The 17,269-nt window shown below is 26.8% G+C and overlaps 1 protein-coding gene across 1 annotated transcript; it reads left to right on the forward strand.

Annotated features, from left to right (window-relative positions):
• Positions 1-9,309: 9,309 nt before the first annotated feature.
• LOC136080274 (putative nuclease HARBI1) lies at positions 9,310-9,834 on the forward strand. The gene has a single exon (XM_065796889.1). It carries the CDS (start codon positions 9,310-9,312, stop codon positions 9,832-9,834), a length of 525 nt encoding a protein of 174 aa, XP_065652961.1.
• Positions 9,835-17,269: the final 7,435 nt, after the last annotated feature.

The following is a 17,269-nucleotide window of genomic DNA, read 5'->3' on the forward strand; positions in this document are numbered from 1 at the left end:
CTTTAAGATTTTATTAATAAAGGTCGAAAAGTTCATTCTTTTAAAGCCTGACTAAAAAGTAGAAAACTAATATTGAGTTATAACCTTTAAATCTAACATTATAAGTTGTATAAGTACATTAACAAACAATCCTTATTTAATTTGTTAACATACAATTGTTATAAAACAAAAAAAGCTTTCCAATATAGAATTACAAATATTAATTAGTAAAAATATTATATCCTCAAAAGCTGTTTTCGATTTAGCTGACTTGTCTTTCGTGTGACAAAAAAAGATGTTGTTTACTAAAATCAGAATTTTAATATTTGCATCATTTTTGAAAACCTACTAAGTATTAACTAAATACTTTGTTTAGTCCTGATAAGTACTTATTAAATACTTACTAGGTTTACTCGGTAACCATTAGATTAATTGAAACTTAATAAGTTTAGCCGTAATAAACAAAAAGTCGTGGTTATTGTTTCGACACCGGATCCCTAAGTAAAATGGCTATTCTTCCAACATACATGCGCAGTATTTTTACACAAGCACGTATGTACAAAAGTAAAAATCAAAATGTAAAAATATTGAATTAAAATCAAAATGCGCGTAAATACAAAAATGCGTAAATCAATAAGGCTTCATAATTTCTGTAAGTTTAGCGGAGAAGAGAGAGAGCAACATTTTCGATGGGGTTTTTTAGTTTTAATAAGATTATTTTATCACGTAATATGTTTAATAAATCTTTGTTTAAAGTTTCTTAAATACTACAAATCAAAACTAAGTAATAGAATTTGTGTAAAAGTTTATCAAATTCGTTTTAAATCCTTGGATCGTGAATTATGAATTAACAAACTCGTAAATCATTAAAATTTTTATTTTAATTTAGTAAACACTAATTTGCATGCAAACCAGGAGAGAAATAGTTAAAAGTAGTTAAGGGGGGTAGTTCTATTTCAATTATTTTCAATATCATTTTTTTATCTTAAAAAGTATATCAGTGTCTTGTATCCCTAAAGTGACAAGAAAATGCGATATCACTGGGGTTATTGTTCTCGAAAGAAATAATGTATCAAGAGTATAAGAATAATAAAGTAAAGTTTAATGGTGCCTTACAAAAAAAAGTTTATATCTTTAATGCAATAAAAACTAATACCTCAGTTTTAGTAATTTAGCTTCAATCTAAAGTTTAGAAGATTCTAGAGATTTTTTTTTTTACCTGATACAGCCAAGTTTTACAAATTAAACAGTTGTTTTTAAACAAAAGAATTATTAGATATTGTTAACTGGAAAATGCAATTAGTTGTGTTGTTAAAGACAAAACAGATTCTTAGTTACAAATATGGCTTGTAAAGTATTTTTCAGTTAGTTAGCAATTATTAGCATGCACCAAAAGTAGATTGTGAAAATTGTTTAAACTACAGACCTAGAACGTTTTTAGCTTAAGTGCAAACAGAAAATATTCTACCTACTTTTGGACCATGCTAAAATTTTGATCGCCAACTGTTTTAATAAATGTCAAAGATAATGGTTAAATCATATTTGCTATTTTATTAAACTAGTATTAAAAAGTAAGATTCTATTAATAAATATTGACGAGATGATTTTGATGTGGCTCTCATTTTGTCACCTTCTCTTTCATTCTATTACTTTTTCTTGTTTTTATTTACTGTAGTTATCAAGTATAATTTCCTTAATTATAAAAAGTCGTTAGGACTATTTATAATTAAGGTATATTATACTTATATATATATGCTTATAAATTATACTTATATATATACTTATAAATTATACTTATATATACTTAGAATAAATTGTATATATACTTATTCTAGTCCTTAGGTTATTCATATTTAAAGTTGTTAGTTGTGAGGAATAATAATTAAGTGTTTCACTTTATACTAGAAAGTTTAACACTTAATAATTATTCCTAACGACTAAGGGTTAAAATATTGAAAAATGTATATATATATATATATATATATATATATATATATATATATATATATATATATATATATATATATGTATATATATATATATATATATATATATATATATATATATATATATATATATATATATTGTATATAAACTATTTTTTACCATAAATAGTGTTTATATAAAATGTGCTATCATTATTACAGTTTATTAAAGATATAGCGCATTGTGTGTTAAGTATTTTAACATTTATTAACAATCATAGTAATTATTTATACTTTAAAGAGTGTTGTACTATATATATTTTACTATAACACCTAATATGTGGCTCAATGCGGTATAAATTTTCACTCTGTTGAATAAATATTTAAAATTATATGTTTAATAAATTTTTTTAAATATATGATTTGTTTTAGTGTTTCTATGATAATGGTTGAGGTATCATAAGTAAATATTTTAAACGAAATAGCTGTTATAAAATTTAAGGGTTGTGGATTTATATAAAATTCAAGGGCTACTACTATAGGAACTTCTAACCTACATTTACTATTAAAAAGACAGTAAACAGCAAAAAATTCTTAAAAGTTTGTTTGGATATTTCGGAGAGGAGACTTTTTTAACAATAAGTAAATAGCTATGATATGCCTAATATAGATATAAAAAAACAAACGAGCAACCTGTTGTAGTTTGTATTTAATCAATGAAATGTTTTTCACTTCGTTATAGACATTTAACTAATTTGTCCTAATATTTTAGTCTGTATTAAAATAATAGTTTTTCTAACGTACAATCTGGTGCAAAATTTAATTAATTAAACTAGCTTAACCAAATGATTAATCAAATTTTGGATTATTTTTTAAGGAGTTCAAACTAAAAAATATATTATACATATGCACTCATTTTGCATACCGTTTTTTATATAAAAACAGTTTATATAAGTATATTTACAAAATAAAGGTTGCAACTTGTTTATAATAAAAGATTTATAAATGCTAAAATCAGACTTCTCAGTTAAAACAATTATTTAAATAATCCTATTTATCCACTATTTGTTGGTATTGCTCCAAGATGGATCAGCATGTATGTTCAGCTGTCCTGTATAATCTGTAGATTGGATGTAAAACTTTCGAATTTGCTCAAGGGAGACCATAGTTACTTTATCTTGATACAATTTAATATGACAATGCTTCGTGAATTAATAGAAATCTTTCAGTCTTATGCAGAGGCCAGATATTTGTTGCAGGCTAAAAGTCATCCAACAATAGTATGTGTTGCACCTTTAGTTGCTGACCTGTATAAGTGTTTTAACACACTCAGTTTAACTATTAGGTACCACACTTTAATGGTAATGGTTTGTTAAGTTCCTTGTGTGATGTTAAGATTTGCCAACAGGTGACAAAATCAAGAAAAATCCAATTTTTTCTTCGATACTATACCTCATGGCCTCAGCCTTAGATTCTAGTTATTCATTACTTATTTTGTTTGAACTATTACGTTGTTGTTAAATGTATAAAAAATGAATGGTGGTTTGTAGATTAGCAGGGCTCATTTTAATTTCTTGCAAAGTCCCGGACAAAATGTTCGATCAAAACATGTTTGGTTCGGACAGTGTCCAATCAAGTTTTTAAAATATATCTTTTACGGTTTATAGGAACCGAGTTAAACAATGGAACTCTTTGCCATGTTATACAGTTTATATTAACATTAGTTAAGTGAAGTTGTTGTCTCTTTCATTATATTTAAGAATATCAAATTGCAGATTTTTGTTTTGTTGTTTTAATTCAATAATGTATGTTTTTTTAGATAGACTTAAATTTTCATGCTGTAACTGACAACGCTTTTTATTTTTTTTATTTACAATTTGGCAACAGCTGTTGTGATGTTTTAACAATTTAAATGCAATATAAAAAATTGTCACTTTACGAATAACTTTTAATCATTTATCTTTTTTAATGTTTTTATGTATTACGTGAAAGCTTTAAAATCAAAAATCTAAATATTAATACGCTAATGAATATTAGTGCGCATAGTTACGCCTAATGTTTGTATTGTTAATTACGGTTCTGTATTCTGTAAAATACAATATTTCTTAGTTTTTAAGTAGTTTCTAGACTTTTTTATGCGCGGTTATATGTTCCATGCAATCTTTCGAGTAAGGTCAGCAAGCAAATTAGAGCTAAAATACTTTTATTTTCAAGAAGAATTGATATTGTTCATTGTTTAAAATAAAAATTTAGATAATCATTTGTTTGTTGTTGGTTGTTTTTATTTTTCTATTTTTTATAGCCTGTATTCATTCTTTAGAAGAAGTTAGAACTAAAATGACTGGTAAAGTAGTTTTTTTAGTACAATGTTTCTTTTTAGTACTGTTTCAGTTTTTAGTACTGTTTCAGTTTTGTCGTTAGTCTTTTTAGAACATTTTAGGCAAGTATTATTTTATTTTCTAGAGCAGTTAAGTGGAGCTGATGGCTTTTTTTGTAAGTTCAATTCATTTTCTTATTTATAGATTATGATTATTTTTTGTAGAAAAAATAATGAGAACAAAATTTTATTTATGTATTTAATATGAAAAGTTAAATAAAATAAGACTTGTTTGTGGTCATTTAAGTTTATATACATAAGTTTGCGTTTATTTCAATCTATTTTATATTTCTCTGTATCTATATGTATATTTTATATTCTTAGGAAAAATAATATGGAATAGAAAAATGAAAAAATATTCTTCTGGAATTTGTCAAAAGAATGTAGTGTTATGTTTCATTTTAAGGTACCTGAATATGTATTTGTTAGAAATTTTAAATTTTGTTCTTAAATGGTTTCCTCATTTTCATTACAATCTTGTGAATTGTAGTCTGCATTCTTTGTTACATTAAAATAATTAATGCTAATAAATGTTGCTTTATAGTTGTTAAAGATTTGCATATATGTTTATATTATGCTCAAAGTTAAAAAGTTTTTGATAAATACGTGTATGTGGTGATATATGTTATATAGTTGTTTTATAAATGTGTTTATATAAATGTGTTTTTTATAATAGTATGAAATGTATTTTATCTAATGTGCACATGATTATTAAATGAGGTGTTTTTATATGTTATATAACATTAAAAAAAATATTGTGTTTTATAGTTAGTGTAACTATAAAACAAAATATATTTGAGATATAGATCTAGAGCAAGATTCGACAACCTTACCAGTCAAGCGGTGTTACTGCTTTAGGTCTAAGTGTTGTCTTGCCTTCAATATAACTATTCTGAAAATACATAACATTATCTTTGATTTTTTTTGTGTAATATTGTTACCTTTGGCTTATCTTTATGTTAGTGTCTGTTGTTAAAAATGATTATAAGGTACTTTCATTACTAGAACTCGCTGCTTTTGTTTCTTAATATAAATAGCACAGTGAACATTATTATTATTAGTGCGCATAGTTAAGCCTATTGTTCGATATTAGTTACGGTTCTGTATTCTGTAAAGTACACTATTTATTAGTTTTTAAGTAGTTTCCAGACTTTTCTTAATCATGTGCTTTCTTAAAGAAGTCACGACCTTTCATAGTACGAGTTCAAAATGTTTAAGTAGACATTAGGTAGATAATGTTATTAGTTTGAAATATTAGGTAATATAAAATCTTTTTAAAATTTTATTAAGCAATTAATTTATTGTAATCTTTTTTTAAATTGTATTTTTAAATTTAAAGCTTTGTGTTATAGATGTTAATATTGAAAATATAGATTACTATAATTCTTAGGTGGGGTCTAACATTAAAAGATATTTATGGGTAAATTCATGCTTTCACATGATTTTAATAATTGGGATAAAGCCATGACAACATTTTTTTATAAGTAAATATATTTAATATAGCATTAACCATTTTCATACATTTTTATTTAAGTTTATTTGTTTATAATTTATTAAGGTTTAGATTATTAGAAAATTCATTTTTAATGAAGTGTTATTAATTATAATCGAGTTGATGTACCAAGGAAATTGTAGAGGTTTATTTATAAAATATGCTATATATATTATAAAGAAAATTTTGTTTCTCATATGTTTTCACTAATAAATAGTTCAATATATACAAATATATATAAATATATATATATATATATATATATATATATATATATATATATATATATATATATATGTATATATATATATATATATATATATATATATATATATATATATATATATATATATATATTCTTGGAGTCGCGGCAGCGTCATAGTTTGTGTGTAGGAAGAAGGGGAAGGGGGGAATTTACAAACCCGCGTTAATAACCTGTTTTGTATTGTACATAACGCATTTGTAAGTTTTATTATGCGTTTTGTTCAATGTTTTCTCCCAACACATGAACTATGACGCTGTCCGCGACTCCAAGGATATATATATATATATATATATATATATATATATATATATATATATATATATATATATATATATATATATATATATATATATATATATATATATATATATATATATATATATATTTATATATATATATATATATATATACTTTACTATTTCTAATAAAAAAGGATATTTGTTTGTTTCTAAATTTTTTTTAGTAACAAAATAAATTTTAACTTTTTTTATAAGTCTTTGCAAATATGGTTGAAGGTTTTTCTTAACTTTAATTAAATAAACTTAAGAATAAGTAATACAGGTGTATTACTTTTGATGATGGCAAATTAATTTTATTTTGTATTTATTTGGTTTCTTTATTTTATAAATTTTTGAGTAAGGTTGTTTCAGTTATTTATTAAGTTTTTTTATTTTATTGTTTACTTTAGGGTGTAAAAAAAAAGAAATAGTTAGTGTTGCTTTGATAAATATGTTTAATGAAAATGATGACATTGAATTATATGATAGGCTAGATGAAGTTATATATTTACGAGATCATGTAAGCGCTATAAGACATGGTCAAAATAATCGTAGACGAAATGAAAGAAATAGACTTAGGCGAGATGAAAATAATCATTTACAAAACGAAAGAAATAGGCTCAATCAAGATTAAGTTAACCGTCGCCAAATTAAAAGAAATAGGCTAAATCGAGGCGAAGTTAATTGTCGCCAAAATGTAAGAAGATCTGATGGACAAGGACGAATGTATTCTATAGCAAAAAGTAATGCTATTCCAGATTATTAATATTTAAGAAAAATGAATCAAATTTGTCAGCACTGTGGTGCTAAGAAAATATCCAGATAAAACACATTTTCTATGTTGCCATAATGGTAAGGAAGCTTTGCCTCCCCACTCACCATTTGCACAAGTTTGACAGGACTTGTTTAAAGGGAGTTATGTAGATCGTAAATCTAATGTTAATTTTTAAAACATAATTAAAATTGTAATGCCTGTCTTTCTTTCGCTTCTTTTAAATCAACTGTTGTTCAACTAATAAATCATGGGGCTCCATGTTTTAAATTATGGGGCCAGATTTATCATCGTGTTGATAATCTTTTGGCAAGATCAAGATATTCAATCAATATATTCTCAACTACATATATATGATCAAATTGCCGCAGTAAATTTCTAAATGCAAAGACGTGGTAATGATTTTTGATTATGTGATTTAAAGTAATATGCAAAAACCGAAATTTAAATTTAAAGTTGAACGTCAAACCTAAAGTGCGACTTGAGCAAATGAATAAAGCGAACTTTAACTCAAGTTAGACTTGAAAACCACCAAAAAACCGTTTTCAAGTCTGACTTCAAACCAGACTTGAAAAAGCAAAAATTCCTTCCAAATGTAATAAGCGTACTTTAAATTTAAATTAAGAATTTAAAAACAATTCTGCTCCTTTTTTAAAAGACTTCACCACACAAATATTTAAACCAAAATTTAAAAAAAAAAAAAAAACCGCCATTATCATTTTTGCTGATGCCTAACAAAACTCTAATATTACCATATAACTTATTACAACCTTTGCAAATATAAAAATGAGTTTTTACCAAGCAAAAGTAGTTATTTGGGTATACTAACGTAATTAATTTAGAAGATTACATATGTCAATGTATATTTGTCAATGAATTCATTACAGAAAACCAACTTTGTGAAAATGTGTGTCTTTTAAAACATCCTGTAACTCGTATGTAATGATCCAACATGCCACATTGTGATGCCATTAGAAATGTATATTAGTATTTTAAAATGTCGCACATTCTAGCATTATAAAAAGCTGTTGAGTAAGGCACGTTTTTGTGATACAGTATAAAAGTAAAACACATTTAGTAATAAACAGTTGCAGTTACACAAAGAAGTGATACGTGTAAAAGAAGTAAAAGAGAATTCACGAGAGAAGTGGTTATAATAATAAGAAATATTAAAAAAACTTGTTTAAAACGTTCAAAAATGAATCGGTTTTAGCTGAATTTTAGAAGGAGAAGAAGAAGAAATATTCCAAATCCCATACCAAGAACTATAATTGACAGACCCAATCCTGTAGAAGTTTATAATGGTATAAAATTTAAAATGCCCTAAAGATTTTCCAAAGAAACTTTTTTAATAATAGCAAATGACATTATTAACAGCAATGTTAACAATCGAGGCTGCTATCTTTCATCTGTACAAAAACTGGCTTTTGCATGTCGGTTTTATGCTACTGGTTCATTCCAAGTGAGTAGATATTCAAGACATGGTATCAGACAATGGTACCTTTTTATTGTATTGCATTCTTATTGTATTCTTATTGTAGATTTTGTATTATGTTTTTAAATAACACCATTTTATAACAACAAATAAAATAATCATATACTCAAGTAACAGCAAATAAAGTACTTCACATTTAAATTTGTATGATCTGATCTAATTAAGTATACTCTTTTAGAGAGTAGTAGGAGATTTGGAGGAGCTGAAAGTTAATCAGTCAACTATTTGTCGAGTAGTTAAAAAGCCGTGGCGCAGTGATTAGAGTTTTGGCTCAGAACCCAGATGTCCTAGGTTCGACGCTAGCTCTAGCCCAACAAGCGACATTGGTACGGAAGGAGGCGTAAACTTCCTGTTAAATGCTCTCCCGCGGTGCTCAGTGATAAGGCCGTAAGGACTTCTGGGAGCACCTAAAATAACTAAAAAAAAAAAAAAAAAACATTTCAATTCAGACTGCCAACAAAAGATATCAGTACATAAAATTTCCAACAGAAGCTGATTCTTTGATAATTCAGCAAAGGTGATTGTAAGTTTTCATGGCTGTTTGCATTTTGCTATTAAATACAAAGTTTAAAGTTTGCTTTGATAACAAAAATATTTATATTTATCAACCATTGTTTAGATTTTACCAAATTCAAAGATTCCCAGGATGTATAGGAGAAATTGATGGAACACATATTCCTATAATAAACCCTGGTGGAGAAAACCCAGAAATATATCAAAACAGAAATGGATTTTTCTCTTTGGTCAAGGTTTTGCAAGGTCATTGCAGGTCCTTCAAAAGAAGTTTTATCTGCTTGTCTTCAATGGTCTGGAAGTGTTAATGATTCACGAGTTTTTGCCAACTCAGCTATTAAAGAAATTTTAGAAGCTCGTCAACATGTTCATATTATAGATAATTCTGGCTATCCTTATAAACAATATTTAATGATACCTTTTTCTAACGCAAAAAATGAAAGTGATATCCGATACAATTACAGTTTGAGAAGTACACGTATGGCAGTTGAATGTTGTCTTGGTATATTAAAAAAACGATTTCCTTGTCTTAACATTCCCTTGCGAACAAAACTATTAAATTCCATAGCCATAATAATATCCTGTTTTGTGCTTCACAACATTGCCCTTCTTGAAAATGATCATTGGGAAGACAATGAAATACAAAATAGCAATAAAGAAGATGGCGCTGAAGCATTCACAAGAGATATTTTTGGAAAAGCAAAAAGAAATCAAATTGTGGACCATTTTTTTTTTTAAATCTTTTTTGTGTGTCTGATTATAAATTAAAGCCTTACAACAAAAACAATATTTGCAAATGTTTACACTGCATTTTACATATCAAATTAGTATTATACATCAAAAAACAATTTTACTAAGAAATAAAGTAATAAACTAAAACATTCCAAAAAAAAAAAAACTAGATCTGATATCGTTTGAAAATAAATGTCCTCAAATAGAATAATTCTGTTGTGTTTTTTATTAATACTTATAATTGTGACAATTTTGTTAGGTAAATTTATATTTTAATTTCATGTTTTTTTTGTTTGTATTATTGCTATTGCTGGAGTAAGTTTATTTTTATGTTAGCTACTTCTATTTGTTTGTGCATTAGTTTATTATCGAGATCATGAATTTCATTATATTGTTTTTTCTCATTTCTTTTAGAAAGAAACATATTTTTTAATGTTGAACATTGTTCTTTTTCATGTGTTAAAGACCAGATGGTATCAATGGTTCAGTAAAAGTTTTCTTTTCTGTTTCTATGAGTGGCCCAATAATATTAGAAGTCCTGTCTTCATTTGTGTTCTCCATTGACTCGTTCAGATTACCTACATAAATAAATGATATATTTAAACGGTGTATATATATATATATATATATATATATATATATATATATATATATATATATATATATATATATATATATATATATATATATATATATATATATATATATATATATATATAGTTTTAGCATTGAAAAAACCAAGTTTGTTTAAAATAATTAGTTTTATTAGTATTTGTAAAAAACTCTAATTTTCATTAAAATATAAGAAAAAAGATAAAATTAAAAAATAAAATGTGATTAAAATAAAAATAATATAAATAGTATTAAAAATAAATAATATTAAAAAATAAGATTAAAAATAAACTTACATTGCAATATAGCATCATCCCCAAAAGGTGTCAAAATAGAATTCAATGACTTTGGTGGTAATATCTGCAGAACGCTTTCAATTTCCTGTGACGGAACAGGAGTTTGATTAGCACATCTGCCAGTTTTGTTTAGCTCTTTTCCTTCACTAAAATCCAAAGAAATTGGTAAGAAAAACCCCATATTGTTTACTTATATTAGGTAAAATCGACAAGAAAATATGTTGTAAAAGTCTGACAGAGAGAAGTTCAGCGCTGTATAAACTTTACTGGTAACCATACAGTTTTGGCAAGAAAATTATTGTCCTACAATTCATATTTTAATAACATTTTTCGATATAAATAACGTTTGCTAAATGTACACAAGACATCTTTTAGATGTCTAAAACATGTCTTATGTTTACTGGGTGTTTGCCTATAAAGTAATCTTTGTTTTTTTTCTTTATTTGCTACTTACAAATCAACAAATTGTTTTGCTTTTTGCTTTGAGTTCATCCAGCATTTCTTTAGTTCTTTTTGATCTCTTTTAATTCCGATGCCTTGGCTGTTGAATAATTGCGTTATTTCTTCCCACGAAGATTTTTTTTTTTTTTAAGGAAGACATTATCAGTCTTCCTTTCTTCGATGTCTTTGTAGTCTTTAATTATATTGATCAAAAGTGATTTTTCTTGCTGACTGAAAATTCGTCTTTTAGAGTTCATTTTACAAATATTTAATAAGTAAGCAAAAAGTCTATAGTGGATATGCATTTTGAAATAATTATTCTTTTATATGATGAGCAATTCCAATCATAAATATTTACGACGAAATTTTCATTTTGATGAAAGGAAACAGAATAGGCAGTAAACAAAAAGCAGACTATAATAACACATTTATTTTTTATCTTTTCTTTTTTACAGTTTTAAAATTGTAAAAGTGTCATGATTATTTAAACTATTACCTGTAGTTAAATTGTAGTTTATATTGTCATATAATTTATGTATTGATCGTATGTTATACAAATATCATTACACGAATTTGTTTCAGTAAAAGGTTTTTTCCGTAAAAAAGTCTATTACCGCTATTGGTTGCGAAGTACATTTTCCGATAAGCGCCCTGAATTCAACGCCTCGACTGTTTTTCAAGTTCGACTTTCTCAAGCACGGACTTGAAATTTTCAAGTCTCGTTTACGCATTCGCTCAAGTCAATTTTTCAAGTCTGACTTGACAAAGTCAAACTTGAGATTCCAAGTCGAACTTGACGTAAGTTCGGTTCTTGCATTTCAGCCTTGAACTTGGAAAAATAATTGAAAAAACTTAAGAATATGCAAAACAATTCCTTAAGAAAAAGAATATAAGTTAGTTTTAAAATAAAACTAAAAACTCTTAATATTAAAATTACTTTAAGTTTAATAGCGTACCGTTGTTATAGGTCTAAAAATATATTTTTTTCATTTAGTTCAAGTCATTATGGGATTGATATTTGGACAAACAATTAAATTAACATGGAGGTTAAAGGCACTACTAAGCACTGTTTTTGGGGAATTTGCAGATCAGATTCAAGATATACTGAAAGATTACCTCCTGGAACATTTTTTATAGGATTTCCTCAAAATGGAAGTATTAAAGAATCAATGACAGACTGGGAGTAACGGTAAAAGCAGATAAAAACATTAAAGTCAACAACATGGCTAAATGCGTGTGGAAGAAAGGACTTTAACAATATTAATCAGATAAAAAAAGACACATGTATTTGTTCTTTACATTTTATAGGAAATAATGAACCAACTGAAACTCACCTTAATCCATTATCAGCTACGCTTACTGTTAATCAACTTCAAAAGAAATAACAAAAAAGAAACGCACAAAAAGAATTAAATCCTGATACTTTATCATTAAGGAAAAAAATTCTTCCATCTGACGAAATATCACAAATAGTATCTTCAGAAATGTCACTTGAAGTATCTCCTCAAATATTGGATGAATATTCTCCAGAAATATCTGGTGAAAATGATTCAGATCTTCATTTAGAAACTCAAAATGACAAAGAAACTCAAACCTATTACGATAAATATACTCTTGGAGCAAAAGTAAAAACGATGGTTCTTCGAAATCGAATATCTACTGTTAATGAGCTTATTGATTGCAATTCTCATGAGAAGTGTAACCCTATGTGTTCTTCAAGCATTCTTAATGATCCAAGAAGATGTAAATTTTTCATTGGTCTTTATCCAATTTTGAATGATATATCCTTTATCCACATTTTGAAATATTATTTGATTTTCTTGGTCCAGCAAAATATGAATTAAATTACTGGATTTATATATACTCCAAAAATATTACACAAAAGAAACCCAGACAATTTATTTTGAACATCAAAGATTACTCTTTTAAAACTTCGACATGGTTATAACATTGTCATATTGGCTCATATGTATATTTTCAGTAAGTATAACATACGTAGAATTTTTACAACTTGGATAATATTTCTGTTTTATCACTTTAAAGATTATGAAGTTTTGATGTTTCCACCTCGACAACAATTTAAAAAGTTTCTTCCTCAAGTTTTTCAAAATTTCAAAAACATGAGATGCTCAGTTGATTGCACTGAATTTTTCTGTGAAATGCCACGTGATTATGGTAAGCAAGGCAATAGCTATTCTTTATATAAGCATCATTGTACTATGAAATGTCTAATTTCTGTAAATCCTAATGGAGTGGCTTGTTTTGTTTTAAACCTTTTTGAAGGAAGTATTGATGATGTCACAATCTTTAAACAGTGTGGTATTTTATCTTTTATTAATCCTGGTGACAGGTTATTAGTGGATAAAGGCTTTACAATACAAGACCTCCTGCTGCCAAAACAAGCGACAGTATACATTCCTGCATTTCTTGGAAAACGAAAATCTCTTACTAAAGAAGAGTTAATTGCAACAAAACGTATTGCTAAAGCACGTATTCATATTGAAAAATTTAATGAACGTTTAAAAAAATTTAGACTTATCAATGGAACCATTCCACAAAAACTTAGCCCTATTGCTTCACAGCTAGTTTACGTTGCAGCTTGCTTTGTTAACTTTTAAGATTGTTTATGCAAGTAAATCATGGTTTTCTAAATAAAAACAGCTACTTTCATAGCTACGTATCTTAATAATTACATTACTGGTTGATAACTCTCTGCTTTTAATATTGTTTATATATATATATAAATATATATATATATATATATATATATATATATATATATATATATATATATATTTATATATATATATATATATATATATATATTTGTAATCTGGGGTTAACGAAGAGTGTTGAATAGAATAGAAGCGTAAACAAAAAAGCATTTTAAAACCTGACTTTGAACCACATAGATGTATCACAAGTCCATATTTAGTTGGTAAGAGACTCTGTAATAGAACAACCTTTTCAACTACAAAAATTAACTTTTTTTTTTTAATAAGAAGTATGAGGCTGACAAGTGACGAAAATTGAGAATTTTTGTTGCCCAGATTTAATAAATAGGGTTGGGTGTTCTTTATATAAGTGGTTCAAGTTCTAAAAAACAGAGGTGAGTTTCCCAGACATACGAATAGGTTAAGGGTTTATAATTGAACTTAAGAGATTTTTATTGGTTGACATATTTATAAGTCTAATTACACTTGAAGTTTGGTTTTACCAGCGAGTTTTTATTTCAGATTTGAGATATAGTTTCTTTGTTGACAAAAAGTAAAAATTGATAAACGGGTTTGTTAAAAAATTATAAATGAACCAGTGGCGGATTATGGACAGCCCCTATATATATATATATATATATATGTATATATATATATATATATATATATATATATATATATATATATATATATATATACATATATGTAGGGCCCTAAATCACTCTACATCATAATACCCAAATTAATAGAGGCTCAGGATTGTTTAAGTAATATTGTTTTGGATCTTTACCAAATGTACATTTTTGGCTCTTTGCCTTAGTTAATAAAAATAACAAGAGTGATTGTAGAATATTCTTTAGAAATACGGGGTTCTTCCTTACGTTTAACAAAATCCTACTAAACCTGGAAGATTGTAATAAAATTGAAATTATATTTATCATTTTGATATTTCAACACACTTTTTATATATGTGCGTGTGTTTGAGAGAGAGAGTGTATTTGTAAGGATGTTTAGAAAAAATACAAATAAAAACATGCGAGTCATAAGTCAAATAATATAAGTATATGGATATGTAGCTATGAAAATAGCTGTTTTTACAGGATTATAGTCACTGTCTGGGACTGTAAATTATTGATCAACCAAAATTCTTTCAGAGCAGATTTTTAAAAACTATAAAACCACTGGTAAAAGTTCACGTGGTACTTTCATTATAAAATACTCTGGTATCATAACTTGTTTCCAAAATTTGCATGTATAAGATAAAATTTACGTTTGAATATCATCATTTTAAAAAATTCTTTTTATATGAGGATTACCAATACCAGCATCTAAAACAAAGTCTCAAAAGTTAGCTCCTGTAAAAAGAAGTTGCAAACGTATTTGATAGTAGTATGTATGAGTTTGACATAAAATTATTTTGTCGTCTTTAACAGTAAAACATTGATTCTTTATACCTTAAAAAGTTCATTATTTTTAAGAATTTTGTCAATACTACAATTTTTTAAAATTTTTAAACATTTAACTTTTTCATATCAAAATATTCCTATAACAGTATCATAAAGATCATAAATAAGACCATCAGGAGTTGCACTTAGATGAGGATAATTTTGGTGTAACCAAATACCACTATGAACAATTTTTGTATTTGTTAACAATTCATATTTTGTAATTTTAATAATAATATTGGCTCCTGTTAAAGTCCATATATTATATCAACAGTTTTTACATTTTTAGTTTATTTTTTAAACAATTATAGCACTGTTGTAATGAAAATTCTTTCCTATCCAAGTGTTTACCTTTGATTGTAACGGTCTTACAAACTGAAGCTGTTATACGAAACCAACTAGCTTGAAACCAAGTTTCATAATTAGATGCCTGATCAGTATTTGGTAATTGAATAAATAATTTGTTTTCAGGAATAATGAGTTAATTATATTCGATTAAAGACTGTTCAAAAGAATTAACTAGTGATTTATAAATAGAAATGTCGTTTTCATCAAGTTTGAAATCTTCATAAGAAACTGTAATAAGTGTTTCCCCCGTTGATAATTCATTGTTTTCTGCTCTATATGATTGAAGAGATTGTACGAATTGGCTTACACTATTTTGGTTATACGTTTAGTCGATTTATAAAATGCTTTATGAAGTTCTCGCGGTTCTTTTTTCCTTTTTTACCCTTATTCCATTCGCATGGTAAGGAAGTTGATGGCATATTAACTACGTACCCATTTAACAAATTATAATCACAAAACATAAGAAGTAAACATGCTACGTGTGCGCATCTACCAAGACTGTTTGCGATGCAGTTGCATGTTGCTGTTTTTACATGACCACTATCATTGCTTATTATGACAGTTACATCCAACGGTATATCATTTTTCATTGAATGGTGAACATGTGCGCGTAAATAATAGGTATCTACTTCAGAAGACTCAACTCCATTTATAGTATTAGAGGTTAAAAAAATATTGTCTTAAACATTTTCAATGAAACAACTATCTAATAATGTCCGACCTTTCTTGAGAGGCTTTGCAGTTATAGTGTCATTTAATTCAACTTTTATGTCATCTTTAGTTGTGATTTTATTTTGAATTTTATCTTGAAATTGATTCAACCATGTAATAATAAACATTACCATGGTTGAACATAGATGGAATAGTATAGAAAGAAAATATATGCCAACAAATTTTGGGTAAAGAGAAATTGCCAACTGTTGATGGTCAAATACTGCATAGTTTTGCATCGTACCATTTACCGCCATCCACTTTGCTGTCAACTGGAATTCCCATTTTCATACACGAAGAAACTCTTTCTATTAATTCAGACCTTTTCTCTCCTTTTTTCTGTCGATGACACGCAAGCCATCGTTTTAACTCATCAACGCTACAATCATAAACAATTTTTTCTAAAAATTCCCCAGGAACATCTTTTGCCAACAAAACAATCTCGTTCAAATCTTCGTCCATTGCCAAATTAACCTTTATCATAGTCATAAATCATAAGATACATTGTAATGCTTATGCATAGTCCTATACGAATGATTTGTTTGTCCGAATAATAATCCCAGGGTGCGAATTCACAACTTTTGCGTAACTCTTGCGTAGCTGAGCAAAAGTTACGAAAAACTTACGCAAAATATTTTTTGCGTAACTATTTGGTAATCACAACTTTTTTGCAGCATTTGCGTAAAGTTAAGGTTGCGCATGAGTTACGCAAAACTTAGGCAAAAACTTACGCAAAAACTTACCCAAAATTTAAGGCAAAAATTTTATAACTATTTGTATAAAGGAAGTAGTTAGTATTACTAATATTTTTATTTTAAACAAGACTAACAGGGCAATGTGACCAAACAGTAAATGTGGATTTTTTAAATTTACT

This window comes from Hydra vulgaris, chromosome 05 (assembly GCF_038396675.1).
Source record: "Hydra vulgaris chromosome 05, alternate assembly HydraT2T_AEP".
NCBI lineage: Eukaryota > Metazoa > Cnidaria > Hydrozoa > Anthoathecata > Hydridae > Hydra > Hydra vulgaris.

Bases quoted from the DNA above. Each gene is read 5' to 3' on its own strand.
- LOC136080274 (XM_065796889.1), top strand. From the start codon at position 9,310: ATGGATTTTTCTCTTTGGTCAAGGTTTTGCAAGGTCATTGCAGGTCCT.